Source organism: Haliotis asinina, chromosome 12 (genome assembly GCF_037392515.1).
Source record: "Haliotis asinina isolate JCU_RB_2024 chromosome 12, JCU_Hal_asi_v2, whole genome shotgun sequence".
In the NCBI taxonomy this organism is placed as follows: domain Eukaryota; kingdom Metazoa; phylum Mollusca; class Gastropoda; order Lepetellida; family Haliotidae; genus Haliotis; species Haliotis asinina.
Window position 1 is genome coordinate 2,652,297 of NC_090291.1, and position 17,395 is coordinate 2,669,691.

Consider the following 17,395-nt stretch of genomic DNA (forward strand, 5'->3'; position numbering starts at 1 on the left):
TTTCACATATTATAATGCTAGGAATGTTTACTGAAGTCTAAGATAAATTCAGTTATGACTTCTACTGAGCATAACCCCAAAACCGTTCAATATCTTTAGACCAAAATTGATAGATATGATAATCTGAACCTATGGCCGTGTCTTGTGCTATTTACTAACTTTTGGCATTTCTATTTTTTTGTTTTTCCATGGACCATTTGGGTGTTCCTTGTTTCCAGAGCAGAACTCAAAAACTGTTCAATGTTTTTCTGCAAAACATGGTACTGGTAAACACATATAAGATGATCCAGGACCTGACAAATGACCCCAATTTGCATACTTGGGAACGCCCCACAGAACGATCCACTTGAAACAAGAGGGAGACAGGTTGTCTGATAAATATCGAGAAGTTCATTTTCCCCGTGTGTTTCACGCATGAATTGTTATAGCACACTTGATCTGGGAACAGGTACAATCCCAAAGAATTGAATCAACACAATATACTGAGCAAATATGTTTAGGACCACCAATCCATTTCACGAAGCAAATGACATTTTCCTGGGGTTTTTTTTAACAAAATTGTTGAATATCTAAAATGCTTGTCAATGCCGCAATCATCTATTTGTCTGTCTTAAGTAAAGGTTAGCGTGGAATATCAGTATCTTATGCCTGAAATTGCAGTCTTATCATTCGAAGGAATATGCGGTGTTGATTTTATGTCACGGTTAGCATGTATTGCACATGCATAATCGTCAAGCTACCTGTAGTAGCAAAGTGTACTCGCCCAATTCGTTGTGCCGCCTCTCTTGTCACAAATGCGTTTAGTACGCAGGATCATCTAATATGTGTCTAGCAGTAGATATATCAATCAGAACCTAAAGTGGTGCCTTTTGCTGTTTACAGGTTTTTATGATTTCTTATTTTCTCGGTTTCCTTGGAAACATTTCGGATTGAGTTTCAAAAGTGAGAGGTGTGTTTCGTTTCCGGAACAGAACTCGAAAACTTCTTAATGTCTGTCAGTAAAACTTGGTAGATATTTGTGACAGACATCAAAGTGGTGCCTTTTGGTATTTACAGGTTTTTGTGATTTATTATTTTCTCAGTTTCCATGGAAACGTTTTTTACTTAGTATCAAAATGGAAGGATGGGCTTCTTTTCTGGAGCAGAACTCAAAAACTGTTCAGTTTTTTTCTGCAAAACAAAGAGATTAAGTAACTGTCAGATGGTTTGTCCTTTCAAATATGTGGGGTCCGGGGGGATATGTCATCTTCTGATGACTTGTTCTATTTTTCAATTAACCAGACCACCACTAATGTACAGGTTGAAAACTGTTCTCACTGTCATTATGACTATGTTCTCTATAGTCAAGCATGTATTTTCACGCTGTTGCAGGAAGCTTATGGAAGCTCTGAATGAAACAAGCTTCCAAGGAGTGTCTGGACTGATCAAGTTTAATGGAAGTGATCGGCTGGGGAATGTGACTCTGCTGCAGTTTTTCAACAACGGGACAAAGGTGGTCGGCCATTACAATCCCCAGCAACTGGAAGATGGTGGGGTGCTAGATATTTACAAGGACAAGATAAGATGGCTGACCAGGGACGGTCGACAGCCTACTGACGGACACAGTGGTCAGTAGCTGCAGTTCTGCTCTCTCACTTGAGAACGGGGAAACACAGTGGTTAAAGGCACTGTATGACACCAGACTTTCATAGAAATAAATAATGCATTTCTCTCAATAATACTAACTATGAGCCCTCACGGAAGCTACCATTATAATTTATCCCCACAAATTATGTGATTAGATTAAAATATTAAATTGAAGTATGAATGAATTAATCCAACATCATATTAAATCAACTCTTATGCCCTCCACTAATGATCATTGTTTCAAGCAAACCACATAAACTTGCCCCTTGGAGCTTGAATGATCTTGAAAGTGTACGAATATCTTATGCACAGCTTGTGATTGAAACCAGTTTGGCAAACTCTGACAACAACAGTTTTCAATATACAGAGAAATTGTTGATATTCCTTATATGGCATGTATTCTCTGAGTGGAAGCAATAGCTAAAGTGCCCCTACATATATAATATAGGCCAAATATTGTCGAAAATGAATAACAGTTAGATGTTAGCTTGTCATTTTGAAGGTCTGGGTTGGATTTCTATACATTGGTATAATGTGTGAAGCCACTTCTAGTATTCCAGATTGAGCTATTCTGGGAGTATTCACAAATTGACCCACTCTCATCATCCCACTGATTGTAGGTTAGACATTGATTCCCCATAATCTGGCTGTTGCAATTAAATATTACATTTCTATTTCAGTTCCATCTGAAGATTGTGCCATTGAGCGTTTTCGGGCTGTCCTAGGCGTGACATCGTGTGAAATGGCAATCATCATCGCCAACGTCATGGGCTTTGTTGGCTTCATCATCATCACCATTATCAGCCTCATCGTCATCAAGTGCAGGTAGGTGTTGAGCCCCATCTTGATGTCTGTCCACATCCCTCACTAAACCACTCCATTCTCAGCCTCATCGTCATCAAGTGCAGGTAGGTGTTGACTGTCGAGCCCCATCTTGATGTCTGTCCACATCCCTCACTAAACCACTCCATTCTCAGCCTCATCATCATCAAGTGCAGGTAGGTGTTGACTGTCGAGCCCCATCTTGATGTCTGTCCACATCCCTCACTAAACCACTCCATTCTCAGCCTCATCATCATCAAGTGCAGGTAGGTGTTGACTGTCGAGCCCCATCTTGATGTCTGTCCACATCCCTCACTAAACCACTCCATTCTCAGCCTCATCATCATCAAGTGCAGGTAGGTGTTGACTGTCGAGCCCCATCTTGATGTCTGTCCACATCCCTCACTAAACCACTCCATTCTCAGCCTCATCGTCATCAAGTGCAGGTAGGTGTTGACTGTCGAGCCCCATCTTGATGTCTGTCCACATCCCTCACTAAACCACACCATTCTCAGCCTCATCATCATCAAGTGCAGTTAGGTGTTGACTGTCGAGCCCCATCTTGATGTCTGTCCACATCCCTCACTAAATCACACCATTCTCAGCCTCATCATCATCAAGTGCAGGTAGGTGTTGACTGTCGAGCCCCATCTTGATGTCTGTCCACATCCCTCACTAAACCACTCCATTCTCAGCCTCATCGTCATCAAGTGCAGGTAGGTGTTGACTGTCGAGCCCCATCTTGATGTCTGTCCACATCCCTCACTAAACCACACCATTCTCAGCCTCATCATCATCAAGTGCAGTTAGGTGTTGACTGTCGAGCCCCATCTTGATGTCTGTCCACATCCCTCACTAAATCACACCATTCTCAGCCTCATCATCATCAAGTGCAGGTAGGTGTTGACTGTCGAGCCCCATCTTGATGTCTGTCCACATCCCTCACTAAACCACACCATTCTCAGCCTCATCATCATCAAGTGCAGGTAGGTGTTGACTGTCGAGCCCCATCTTGATGTCTGTCCACATCCCTCACTAAACCACTCCATTCTCAGCCTCATCGTCATCAAGTGCAGGTAGGTGTTGACTGTCGAGCCCCATCTTGATGTCTGTCCACATCCCTCACTAAACCACTCCATTCTCAGCCTCATCATCATCAAGTGCAGGTAGGTGTTGACTGTCGAGCCCCATCTTGATGTCTGTCCACATCCCTCACTAAACCACTCCATTCTCAGCCTCATCATCATCAAGTGCAGGTAGGTGTTGACTGTCGAGCCTGTCTTGATGTCTGTCCACATCCCTCACTAAACCACTCCATTCTCAGCCTCATCGTCATCAAGTGCAGGTAGGTGTTGACCATTGAGCCTGTCTTGATGTCTGTTCACAACCTTAACTATACCACCATCAACTCCATGCTAGCGCTGGATAAATGCTAAAATGGACAAAACCTGTTCTCTCATTTTTGCACATTGGTACGGCTGGTACCTGCTACATTGTATTGCTTTAGTATTACGATTGTAGTGTTGGTTATTACTGTCCCACTCGGCCAGTAAGGATTCCAGGCAAACAGGTAAGCTTTGCTTGTTTGGGGAGATTACAGAAAATTGGATGTTTACTGGACTGTGTTTGTACTCAGTCTGGTGCAGACAATCTAAGGACCACATACCCATTGAATTGTGCTGAATGGTGTTAAACAGCGCACCGTCCGTCCCTTTTTCCCTCCCTCACTCACTTACTCACTCACTCACACTCACTCACTCACTCACAACCGTGTTTGTTGTAAGAGATGACTAATGGGATTGACTGGCCTGAACATGTTGGTAGACTATTGCAGAGTGTAGCCTTAAACAAACAAACGCTGTGAGCCACTCAGTTATTCAGTGTGGTTGTACATCTAGATTTTCATTGATTTGATCTTGTTAGTGTGGCTGAGCAGTGTTACTGTGTTTGCTGGTTATATCATGGCATGGGTCCATTCTCCATATATGTACAATGTGTGAAGCCCATTTGTGGGGGGCCCTGTCATTATTTTTCATCAGTATCACGCATTAGTTCACACAATGATCATAATAATGGGTGTACAAAATATTTAGCTTTGTATCATGCTTGATGAACATGAATATCTGATAACTCCAATACTCGTGGGACGTCACTGGACAATACTCATGAAACCAACTTCTTTCCAGATATGATGCGAAGGTCCGTGCGACACATGAGCGCATGAAAGAGCTTGGACTACTGTCACCAGACTACTCACACTGTCTCTCACTTGATGATTGGGAGATTCCTAAAGAAAATGTAGTTCTAAATCGTAAACTAGGTGAGGGTGCCTTCGGAACAGTTTACGGAGGTGAAGCTATCATTGACGGAACTCAGTGGGTGTCTGTAGCTGTCAAAACACTGAAAATTGGAGCTATGGTTGAACAAAAGGTAAATGTAATTGAACTTATTTTTTACTCTGTTTTTGTTCAGTGGACAAGAAATAAATAACTGAAGGACATTAATTCAAGCACAGTCTTTCCTTATATCATATTTGAACCTGTCCTTTCTTTGTCCTTTCTTCTGAGAACTCTACTGAGAATGGTGCATACAACTGGTGCATACACATAATGCCAAAGACTCACATTTGTGATTCCCAAAATGGGTACAATATAGGTTGTTCACTGGTCACGAGGGGTCCATGGGCTCATGTACCCTCGAGGTCTGTTTATAAACCCTGAGGGACCATTGAACAACATATTTATTTTACCGAACACCTGAATTTTAATTTTGAACTGTGTGAAGCACTTCTGTTGAATGTGATGCAAGTCGCCATTTTGCAGACGACACGAGGTAAACAGATTTAGAGTTATCTCCCTTCCATTGATTTTCAATCGCAAAACATAGGTAATTTCCTTGCTTTATGCATGATTCAATGGTATTCGAGACAAAGAAGTACTACCATTAAGTACCAGAAGAGTTCGGAATTCCCAGCGGTGTACATTGAAAATAATACATCGCCTGTAAGTGGGGTACATTGAAAATAGTAGAATAGCGCTTAGCCAATCAGAAAGCGACATTCATGTGTGAGGTAAGATAATGTGTGAGGCCTATTTGTAGCGCCCTCTGCTCTAATGTTGCTGGTATGTTGCAAAAACTGGCGTAAAACCCAACTCACTCGTTCCACACAAACAGTGCAAGATTCTGATTCCAGAACTGTTCATGATTTGTCAAGATTATCAGAATGGATGATGTGCTCTTTCAGCTTGATTTCTTCAGTGAGGCTGATGTGATGAAGAGGTTCTGCCATGACAACATTGTGCAGCTTCTGGCCGTGTGTACCCGTGGAGAGCCCATGTATGCCGTCATGGAGTACCTATTGCACGGTGGGTCGTCTGAGGAATCTATCCAGGTGTTAGCTTCCCTATCAGGATTCTGGGTTAGAATTGGTCCCCAGCCAGCACGTGTTGCCTAGGGGAGATTATGGGTCACACCGACATGGAGTCACCCAGAATCTTATGACTTTGTCGTCTGTAATCTTTTGAAATATTCTCCCCAACGGCAGTGTGAAAACATGATTGATTTTATGTTATCATGATTTATATGGTATTATCTGTTATTGATTTTTATATTACTGGTACCATGATTGATATTATATTATCTTATATTATCTTATATTATCTTATATTATCTTATATTATCTTTGATTATGACAGATCACCTGGGCCCGCTTGCACAGAGCAATCTTAGTTACAATCAATCTTAGGCCCCTACAATCAACTTTACAATCACCATACAATTGCTATAATCCACTTGCACAAACACGATCTTAAGACAGCATGAATTTAAGATCGCAATCTTAACTAAGATCGAACTCTTCAACGTTGGAGGTACAAATTTCTTAAACTCGACTCCTGTCTACAGTTGTCTTCAAGTGCGCATAGCATGCAGCGCAAATAAAACTGGTTACTGGACGCAAATGACACCCCTTCCTTAATCGCACCTTGCAGATTTTTCATGAAAACAAAACAAAACCCCCCAAAACCCCAACCCACAAATCTTTGAAGGAAATGATAACGTTGAAGAAAGAAGCGATAACGTGGAAGGTAACATGTATAATCACTCGTACCTCAGGGGTTATTCTCTAACTTTTCTACATTCTAATTTTTTTATGAACTAGACGTGATACTGCAACCACAGAAATATCATGTTTTATGCAAGTAATGAAATGCAAACAAATACGTTAACACACTGGGTCTTGAGTTATTGACATAATAATCATGAAATTAAAAGATAGCACATAAATAAAATTTACTTATGACATAACGCCTAAATGTACCATGATTTGTCAGTGGCTGTCAAACTATGTTCGGCATCTTGTAGGTGTTTTTTGGAGTAAAATCCCAAATATATCCCACAAGCATTAGATTTGTAAAGATATGAAAGTATGACATGACTGTTGGAGTGTTGTGGAAAATTCATAACAGGGAAACATGAAAACGTAACTTATTTCGTGTGTGTTGTATGTGCTGTTGAATGCTCATCCACAGTATATTAATTACTTTATGATATTTTGTTGGTAATTATTTTTTCGTTTTGTTAAAAAAACGTTTTATGCAAATTTCACATACCCCAGCATGTGTATTTTTCCCGTTTGAAGAATACTTGTTTAAAATGCATAGTTTACAACTCTTGTCTCTCGTCAGATTCAATTTTCACAACTAGAAAAAACATAATTCTGCACGTTATCCAACTGTAGATTATTTCACTGATAAACTAAGACAAAATCATTAATCGAAAAGAAACACGTGGAGATCTGTTCTTTCACAACAAAACATGCATTGTATTTAGGCATTGAGGATTTTACGGCAACGGCATAATATGCAAAGGGAAACCACTCCCATTTTGCGTAAAAAATAAGATTAGCTGCCCTTGAGTTATTGAAAAGGTCATGGCCACTGCTAATCGCATGCAGACACCTTTCGTTACTATCCTTTCCTTGTTTATCAAAAGGGCGTGGTGTTCATACTTTTTCCAACACTGAATCGGGTGAGAATTGTACTCTATGACATCGACTCGATATTTCTGTTGTTCACTACCGCTAATAACGATATTCCTGACGTTAAATCGATGTTGCATTCTCCGTGTCGCTGAAGTGTCGAGGCGAATCATAGTTTTATGTAATGTGAAAGCAATCCCCAAACGTAAAGCTAATTATTTGCGTGAAATTGACACCAACGTGAACGCCATTTTGCTACTGACTACAATGATCTTAGCTCCTTACAATTGCTTCCGACCAATTGTAAGTTTTGATTGTAACTTACAATGATCTTAGCCTACAATTGCTTTGTGCAAGTGGATGGCGATTGTAACCGAAGCCTAAGATTGCGATCTTAAGGATTTGCAATAATTGTAGCTCTAAGATCGGTTTGTGCAAGTGGGCCCTGATCTGTCTGATTAGCATTTTATCACCAGATCACCTGCAATCTTCACAAGTTGGCACAGAATACTCTTTTTCTTGAGTGTAATCTGGTGGAATGACTATTTCAAGCTGTTTGTTTCATGGTTCAGATATACATGTGTATGGTGTTTGTCATAAGCAGTGGTAATCAAGTTAACTGTACCTAAACAACGCTGACAAAATCCCATGTTATCTCTCCAGGTGATCTGAAGACATACCTGTTGTCTCGCCGCAACCTGGTGGGTCAAGATACACCTGAGGGAGAAGATGTCAGTCCCGTCAGTCTCACCAGAATGGCGAGAGACGTTGCCAGTGGTCTTCAGTATCTCCATGATCTCAAGTATGTCCACAGGTAGGCCAATCTCAGATGTGTCCACAGGTAGGCAGATGTCAGATGTGGGTTCAGGTACAGTCAGTGTGAGTCAGAAATGGATCGATGAATTGCCCCACCGCGACAGATAACAACTTTTGCGTTTTCAATGATGATAGTTTCAACATTTTTGTTTTGGTGGTGTCCGGAAAATGTTCAAATATAAAAATGCTGTTGGGTATTTGTAAATGGTGAACATGTGTACTATTTATATTTATGTGACAATTTTCTTCAGTGAAAACATTTGCAAATCATCAGTCTGTTTCTGACTCAAACAGACTGTAGGCAGATTTCAGATATGATCTCGGGGAGGCAGATCTCAAGTTGGTCCACATGTAGGCTGATATCAGATGTGGAGTTGAATAATCGTGCCATGATTATGGTTTAATTCAACAATGCAGCATGTCAAGCACAATGCAGTAAAGTTCCTGTGTGTAACATGTCATTATGGTGATAGAACCAAGTAAACAATCTCCTTGACGTAGTTGCATGACTGGATTCACCTCAACTGAATTCACCTTTTTGTACCACCAGTCTAGCCTTATGACTCATGTCTTTCTCTTGTATTGCAGGGATCTTGCCTGTAGGAACTGTTTAGTTCATGTCAACAAGACCGTGAAAATCTCAGATTTCGGAATGACAAGGCACACATATGATTCTGATTACTATCGCTTTACTCGGAAAGGTAACATTTCATAGCTTGTTTGTATTCTTGAAATATTTGCAAAGTTTAGGTCTGAACATTGCTTGTGAGGCGGAAGGTGCAACGTTCAAATTCTTGCCATGAGAGTCAAGTACAGTTTGGACAAGGGCCTCCTTTCACAAAGCACTAAAGTGATCATATGTCACTAAGGTCACTAAATCAATACTTGTTCTTCCCCTTGTCTTTTGGCACAGAGATTTTGGTGCCTGAGTGTCATTGTACCGAGAATATTTGGGATGTGCATAATATCAGTCACTGGATTGTCTGGTCCAGACTAAGCTATTACTGCCTGCCATCATATAGCTACAATTTTGCACAGTATGTCACTTGACAAAAAGCAAACATTTGAATTGTTTCGATGCCAACAGGTATGCTTCCAGTACGCTGGATGTCTCCAGAGAGTCTAGTAGACGGTATCTTCACGTCCAAGTCGGATGTGTGGAGTTTCGGTGTGCTCATGTATGAGATTGTCACGTTTGGCAGCTTCCCGTATCAAGGATATTCCAACAGCCAGGTGCTGGACTATGTCAAAGTCGGCAACAGACTTGCCGTCCCAGATAAATGCCCTAGAGATCTGTAAGTATTGAAAAAATGTCATACTTTTTCTAAATGATCTGCCTTGGTTTATAGTTGAGTCACACAAAGTGCAGCAAACCCATGAAATGTCATCGAATCCATTTGTTGTTTATGAGGCAACAGTATTCTTTATAAACCCTGAAGATTTGTAGTAGAAATGGTTTTCTTGCAACCCCTACTTGTCATAAGAGATAAGCTTCGGAGCCAAGTTGCTTGATGAATGTGTAAATTGATCACATGACGTCAGTCACTGATCTGTCGTTAGTAAGCGTGGCTATGAGGTAACATAGAGGTTAAGGCATTCGTTCATCTTACTGATCATGTCAAATAGTTGTTTGATTCCTCACAAGGGTAAATATGTGAAGCCCATATCTGATGTCCCCCCCCCACTGTCATATTGCTGGACTATTGATGAAAATGGTGCAAAATTAAACTCCCTTACGGGATTGCTGAATAGTATGTGTTTATATCTGTTGTCAATTGACTAGAATATTGCAAATTCCGTTTTTTAAACAATAACCAACCAGCAATAATTATTTACTCACTTGTATTAACTGATATCACTCAAAGTATGTTTAGTTGTGCTGAAGATTTCCGCGTAATAAGCTACAATACTGATCATAAGTCTTTTTAAACGATAGGTGTCACATGAGTCCCTGATACTAGTGCTAAATTGTTTTCTGGAAAACTATTTCTGTAAGTTTTTTTATTGTTTTGCAAGTTTTTCATTGTTTTGATTCTTTCCTTTTTGTTAACAGGACTTTATTCATCTATGAATGTATGTCATACCAGCCTAAGTCTCGACCAGACATCACCTCCATCATCAGCCATCTTGAAAATTACCCAGAATTCCTGGTTCCATGTTTAGATGCACCAATGAGAAGTGTCATTATGGAGGACACAAACTCACTAGAACTGGCAATGCCATCGGTTCAGAATACCATCACCAATTCTACACCAGTATCATTCCTTCACAGACGATCCACAGCTTCACAAGAGAAATTACCTCCCCTTCGCAAAACTCACACCAGCCAAGGATTCAAGTTCACACCACTTCGACACTCAAGAACATATTTATCAGCAGCAGACAAAAAACTGAGACGAAACAGTGTTGGTACTCCACAAGCACTTCATCGTGAGACAATATCATTGGCAGCTAACGTTGACTCCCCTCTTCTTCGGACGAATTCTTTTCAGCGCCAGCTGCCGTCAGTGACGTGTAGTGAGAGAGGCGAGAAAGACAACAGTAGTGACTATTTCAGTGATACGTCCAAAGAGCTATATCAAACCATTACGTCAGTCTGACGTTCAAACACTCACTGGTGCACAGCACACCAGCCTTCAGTCTCATTGTTAATGACCGAGAAGAAAGGTGTCAAACTGACATTTTTGTCCATAGAATCTCTGCCAAACCATTGCATCATGTACATGATATTCATTGAAATCTTCTGGAATATCGACCAGTCACAGAGCTGTGCGCCTTCAAGGAGCTTGGCTGGACAGTCTGTCGGTCGAATGGTGAAATGTGTGAGAAGTTTTGTCTTACTGTCCGTCAGAGGGTGAAATGTTCAAGGATATCTGCCAAACTGTTTGCTGGATGGTGTAATGTTGAAGGTAGACTGTCAGTCAGACTGTGAAATGTTCAAGGAACTCTGTAGACTGTCAGTCGGATGGTGAAATGTTCAAGGAGCTCCAAAGTAGCATTTACAGTACTATGATCTCAGTCAGACAACTAGTAGTATCAATCAGTGTGAATTAAGTAATATGAGATATTTCAGTATCATCTATGATATGGCCTTGCTTCAGTCAAGGCAAAAGGTGCGTTCACTATATCCAGGTCACTCGCTCAGTAACTCGTGTCTCTGATGCAGCAACAGATGGGTATCATAACAAGCCTGAGGATGTTGCTGTTGCTGAATGAGGATGTGTGATATGTGCTTTCCTGTGGTAAATGACAACCATCTTGTACAAGGAGCACCTTGTACATATCTGGCACATTGTGAAGATAATGATATGACATGTTTTAAGATGTGAAAAAGTGTATAGAACCAGGGGAGCACACATATTGAAAAATATGTGTGGCACCATTGTGATATGTTTTTCATAACTGGACAGCACATGCAATGAAATATTGGAAATGTGGTGTTTACTAGATGCAGGGAAAGTTTCCTGATGCTCCAGAAACATTGAATGTAGTTGTCATGATTGTAGCCTGTAAGGAATGAATGTGTTCAGAGTTAAAGAGAATCAATGCCACTTGACCAAGGATACTGACGGATGTTGTAGCCCACTTGGAAGTTCACTCAACATTTCACTGTCAAAAGAAATAAACATGACATGTTTGTTTCATGGATGTTACAGCGAATGAATGACTGTCAGTTTACATATTTTCAGCAAATGTGGTAGACATATGACCGTAACCATGATTACCAGACAGTCATATTAAAGTTAACATTACATCAGTAAGTTTGTGGTTATAATCATGACATTTGGAAAGCTGAATGATGTTAGCACCACACAACTCTAAGGTTGTTGGAAATCAGCATGACTTTTAAGCTTCGATGAAAGTTTGCATGTGGGTAATGTAAAATTGTTACCTTGATACTTCCAAGTCATGCCTTAAGGACAAAGTTCAAGGCAGGGAAATCTGGACAGTGGATGTGATCAAATGATGACAGCTTCCCTCTGAACCTTGGAGCTGGAGCCGAGTGGCGTTCAGGTGGAGACACAGGCATCATGCAGACACCAGTTGCGTGGTTCCAAGATGGCTGACAAGGACAGGGTAGCAAGTGGGAGCACTGTACCTGCTGTGACTGCAGTGTGTCTTCAAATGTGTTTCCCAGTGTGTTGTTGCTAGATGATAAGAGTTCCTACAATCCATTTATCAAGTGGTATCTACTTTACTAAGTGTAAGGTGCAACAAGGAATGGACTCTGTTGGTTCAGCTGTTTTGTGTTCTGTGGTGAACTGTTTCAGTTCATCAGGTACTATTGTGTTGAAAACAGTGGCACTCTAGGATGTTCTAGAAGAAAGAATGAAATTTTGTGAAATCAGGAAGTGTGATCAAGGAAAATGATTCCTGCAAAAGAGACGGGGCCAATCATTCCTGAGATATATTCTCTTCTGCCATTGTTGATTCATCTAGGGAGGGTTCTTACAATGTGACCCTGAGAGAGTTCATGTTGTGTGCTAGTGGCAGGGTCACTATGACTTTGACAAGGTTAATATACCGTGATACCAATAGGGATAATATACTAAGTGACAGTGACAGGGTTATACACTTTGACATTGAAAGGGTTGATATACTGTTGAAATGAAAGGGCCAATCCCTCATGACACTGACAAGGTTACTGTATTCAAGATAACACTGGCATGGTTAACGTACTAGGTGACACTACCAGAGTTAAACTCTGTGATAGTGAAATTGTCACCTATGATGTAGACACTTGGTGACACTGACAGTTAAACACAGTGACACTGAAAGAGCAGGTCTACAGTCAGTGTTGTTGGTTTGGTCATTATGTTAGAAGATCACAGAGTTCATACAGATATAAAAAGTGCTTGAATTATAATCCTTTGATGAAAAGTGCACATTTTTCGGTTTTGCTGTCAGTGTGCTTGAGTGGTACTAGATTCATCTTCAGTCCTTGAGATGAGAGGATTGTACCAGCCAATCACCTTCGGATAGCATATTGAATAATTTTTTAAGGATGGTTGGAAGGATTTTAAGATTTTCAAGATAAAGGCCTTAAATGATTTCTCTCCAGATCTGTATGAACCCTGGCAATATATACAAGTACCATTGTCTTCCACTTCTAACCAGACCTTGAGAGGTGCATATGTCTCAGACGTGTTGTTTCTGGAACCAGAAAAAAGTCTTTTGTTTCTAAGGCTTTATACATTCCTGTACCCCTGCCATAAACCAAGTTATAAATCATGACAAACGCAGATAATTCACCAGCCCAGTGGCACATAACTTGCATACATGTTCCACTGACCCCAGTGGCCATATCTTTTCACTAATGGCTAGCAAACAGTTATTGCAGTGTACCATGTATCACCAATACAGTATATTTTACCCATGGTATTTGACAACAATAAAGGATAGCACAAGAAATTTTTTCACGTTAAGTAATGTAATAGAAAAATTAAAGATGGAGTTATGAACACAAAACAAATTTTTGAAATTAGTTGGGGTGGAGGGGATGTCCCATGACCTACATGACTTAACATAAGTTAAGGTTCGCAAGGCTGTTTCTAGTTCCATGTCAGTCTACTGTAAAAGAAACACTCAGTCACACAATCAATCATTTGAGGTGACTGTATGATAAAGATATATATACTATTTGATGAATGGCAAAGGAAGTTCAGAATGTGGATAACTGTTACAGTTAGTTGTAAGGAAACATTTATTTATGCTGCTATGATTCCGTCCTGCCGCATCATATAAAAACATGATAAGAATAATTTTTCAAAACATTTATGAAAACCTATTTTGTAAATTAATGTTAAAAGAAATTCAAAGAACTACAAATTATGGAAAATCATGACAGAAAATCATGTGTTAAGAAAGGAAAGGGTTTAACTCAAGACTTGTTTCTTTTCCAATTCTTCTCACCTTTCCCTTGGCCTGCTTGACATTTGAGGATATAAAACAGAATATAAAAACTATTTTTAAGCATTTAGTGGACATAGTGACCATAATTTGGGGACCTCAGTATCGTTATCTGGGAAGCAGTTAGGGACAGGATATGTGGCGGAACCAAGTGTTTCCTCATACCTGTATATCTGAGATAGGCAGAAAATGTTGGTTCAAATGAAAACCATGAAACAAAAGACTTTTTTGTCGTTGCCTAATATTGTCATGACATTTGTGTGTAAATATTGCATTTGTGTCGAGGAAATACTGGATATTTCACTGTTACAGGAATGGCTGCTGACTTAGTGTGTATCATGCATTTTTGTTCTGAAGTGTTTACGTGGCTCAATTATGAAGATATGTACATATATTGTTTATTTACATATACCGTTAGTCCCAGTGGAGAGTGCTATGAAGCTGGATGTGACCGGACTGTGTCACATGTAAATACTATTTATTGACGAGTCTGTTCCAGGTTTCTAAAACCTGTCAGTCCTTCAACTACTTGTAATCATTGTCTTTCAACTGTTTCATTCCAAATACCTCGGATACTTTTTCACCAAAAAATTATTTTGATACCCTTTACAGATAGAATCTGTGTGATGAAACATTTGTGAGATGTATTTGTCCATTTGTGCATCCCAATGTCAGCGTCAGAACTAGTTTCAGATACTGCTTTTCATACATTTGTCCAAAACCAGTGGTGCCAGTTGACTGTCAAGGATTTTAAGCATTTTGTTTTGATTTCCACTGGAAAAACACAGCATATGAAACTCAAACCGATTATGATATGTTGATGTTAATGTGGTAGATCAGATCCAGCCTCGACCAAAGTAGGAACAGATTAACAACAGCTGTAGCTAGTGCTAAAATCACTGTGTACCGTTAGGTAATTTCTGGTTATTACTGAAAACTTTCAACGCATCATGCTAGATGTTCCACCAAATGTGATACCATGTAATTTTACTGTAGTGTTTTCAGCATTTTGTTTTAATAAATACTTCTACAGTTCAAATATATTTCTTTTGGTTTAGCATACAGGGACACTGTATAATCATGGGCCCTCTGTTATCACGGCATGTGAAAACGTCACGGAAGCAAGTACACCACGTCCCTCATCAGCTGTTTTCATTTGCAAATTCCGTAAGAATAGTTCCTCGGTCTTGGAAAGGTGATTTATTTCTTTGGAATGTCATGTGTAATTATAGAATTATTAAAGTATTCACCTTCGCATTTATGTCTGGAACATTCTGAAACTAGTAAGACTCCTGCCACCATTGCAACTTGCATGAATCAATTCTAACTTCAAGAATAATCCTGCAACAAATACAAGGTCATTTGCATAAACTGTAACAGGAAGTGATCTGTTGTGTAACCCCTCCATACAGCAGCAAATTGTAAAGCAAGTTTTAAGGCATTTCAAAAAATTCTTAAGTTTTGTAATTGTTTGCTTGCATCCAAATGAATAGAAGTTTCTGATGTTTTGGTTAAAAACATAATGATATTACTAATCTTAATTAAGTATGTTATAAGTTTTAATATGAAAAGTATATGGATTCATTATTTGTCTGTAGTAAAAGTTTGACATTGTCATTTGCTTGTACAATTTTAAGAAATTAACAATACTGTGATAATAGTGTTGCATCAATTTCAAGGTGAAACAAAGCAATCAGGATTGCCATGATCATATCGAATGAGTTGTGACTGTGTGCTACATTATTTGTAACTGAAATGAAGATTAACATCAGCCAACTGAAAATAGGCGTAAAATGCCAAATGTCAGTAGGCGTTCATAATCCCGATAGCAAAACATGAACTACTGTGATAATAGAGGGTCTCATGATACAAGACACACTGATGTGTACCAACTGAGCAATGTACAGTTGTACATATCACTCGATTCCTAGGCATTATTTCATTCCTAGGGTTCATTCTAAAAAGCTGTTGTGAAACAGTGTACTAAAGCACAGATAAGAGTTTGTCTCACTAGTTAAACCAGTCTAGGGCATGTTGCACAAACCCATCTTGGTGCAGTCATTCTGATGAGCTTATGCGGAACTATGCAAATTACGATCACATTGGTGCTAAAACGTGTTTGGAACAGAGCCATTGTGTTTAAGCTTAAAGAATATTCGCTCATTAGTGTCTGGTTTTGAAGGCATACATTTAAACTATAAACTTGCACATCAAACACCATAGAACGGTCCAGACTTTAAGTACAATTTTGAATGTGAAGTCAAACATATATATCATTATACCCAGCCCAACCTGTACAACCAACAGTCACCTCTCCCAGTGATCTTCTTTCACTGGTTCACCTACTTACTATGTGTTTGCAGGGGTTGTTCTACAGTCATTTCCTGATAGTTGAACCTGACCCTGTTGTACTTGTCTCAGTGACATCTTACTTTTGTTGCAAATACTATTTTCATAGGTTTATTTCCTAATTGTATGTGAATGAGCGATATTTTTGTATACTTCGCTTTTTATAGCCTGCTTGGCCAATTTAAGGTGATTGAACACTTCCTCCAGATCAACTTTTATTAAAGTACATGATGTATTGATGTTACCTTGACGTCAAAATTATAAAGCAAATTATATATTTTTAATTAACATTTGAAAAACAGTTTATGTTCCTGTTACCATGGTTACCTGAAGAACTGTGGCTGTGTTAACTGGCATTTTGAATGGAAGTGCTGTGATACTGTTTGTTGAGTTGAGCTTGTTGATGACATATTGTAATGTTCTGGTGCAGTTTGCATGCTGTCCACTGTGACACTTGTACCTATTGTTGTACTGTTTATTGATGCATTGTCTGTAAATGATCCATGCCAATATACCATGTAACATATCATGTGATAAACAACAAAGATGTTGTTGGTGTGGTTGTTCTGTTCATCCAGCGGGGTGCTGGTTTAGCTTTATGATTGAGGCGTTGTTCTGTTCATCCAGCGGGGTGATGAGGTAACCTAATGGTTTAAGGCATTGTTCTGTTCATGCTAGGGGTGCTGGAGTAGCCTAACAGTTAAATTGGTGTTCAGAATTGGTGTTCAGCAATATATGCTAGTTGTAAGAGGCTGCTAGCAGGGTGGGTGGGTGATCCCTAAGATATGTGTGCATATTGCCATTGTTTGTGACTACCTAATTTTGGTTCCTTCATGGAGTAGACACAACAAACCACCATGGATACACAATGCCATTAAGAAAGTTGTTAAATGT

The 17,395-nt window shown here is 39.6% G+C and overlaps 1 protein-coding gene across 2 annotated transcripts in view; it reads left to right on the forward strand.

The window, feature by feature from the left end:
• Positions 1–17,052, forward strand: part of LOC137258130 (uncharacterized) — a 56,130-nt gene extending 39,078 nt beyond the window's left edge. For both annotated transcript variants that reach the window (XM_067795694.1, XM_067795693.1), the window contains 8 exons: positions 1,372–1,607; positions 2,307–2,451; positions 4,635–4,878; positions 5,693–5,813; positions 8,090–8,240; positions 8,831–8,943; positions 9,330–9,537; positions 10,296–17,052. In XM_067795694.1, the coding sequence (XP_067651795.1) occupies positions 1,372–1,607; positions 2,307–2,451; positions 4,635–4,878; positions 5,693–5,813; positions 8,090–8,240; positions 8,831–8,943; positions 9,330–9,537; positions 10,296–10,842 (1,765 nt within the window). In that variant the 3' untranslated portion in view covers positions 10,843–17,052. The remainder of the gene's footprint in view (positions 1–1,371; positions 1,608–2,306; positions 2,452–4,634; positions 4,879–5,692; positions 5,814–8,089; positions 8,241–8,830; positions 8,944–9,329; positions 9,538–10,295) is intronic.
• The last annotated feature ends 343 nt before the right edge of the window (positions 17,053–17,395 follow it).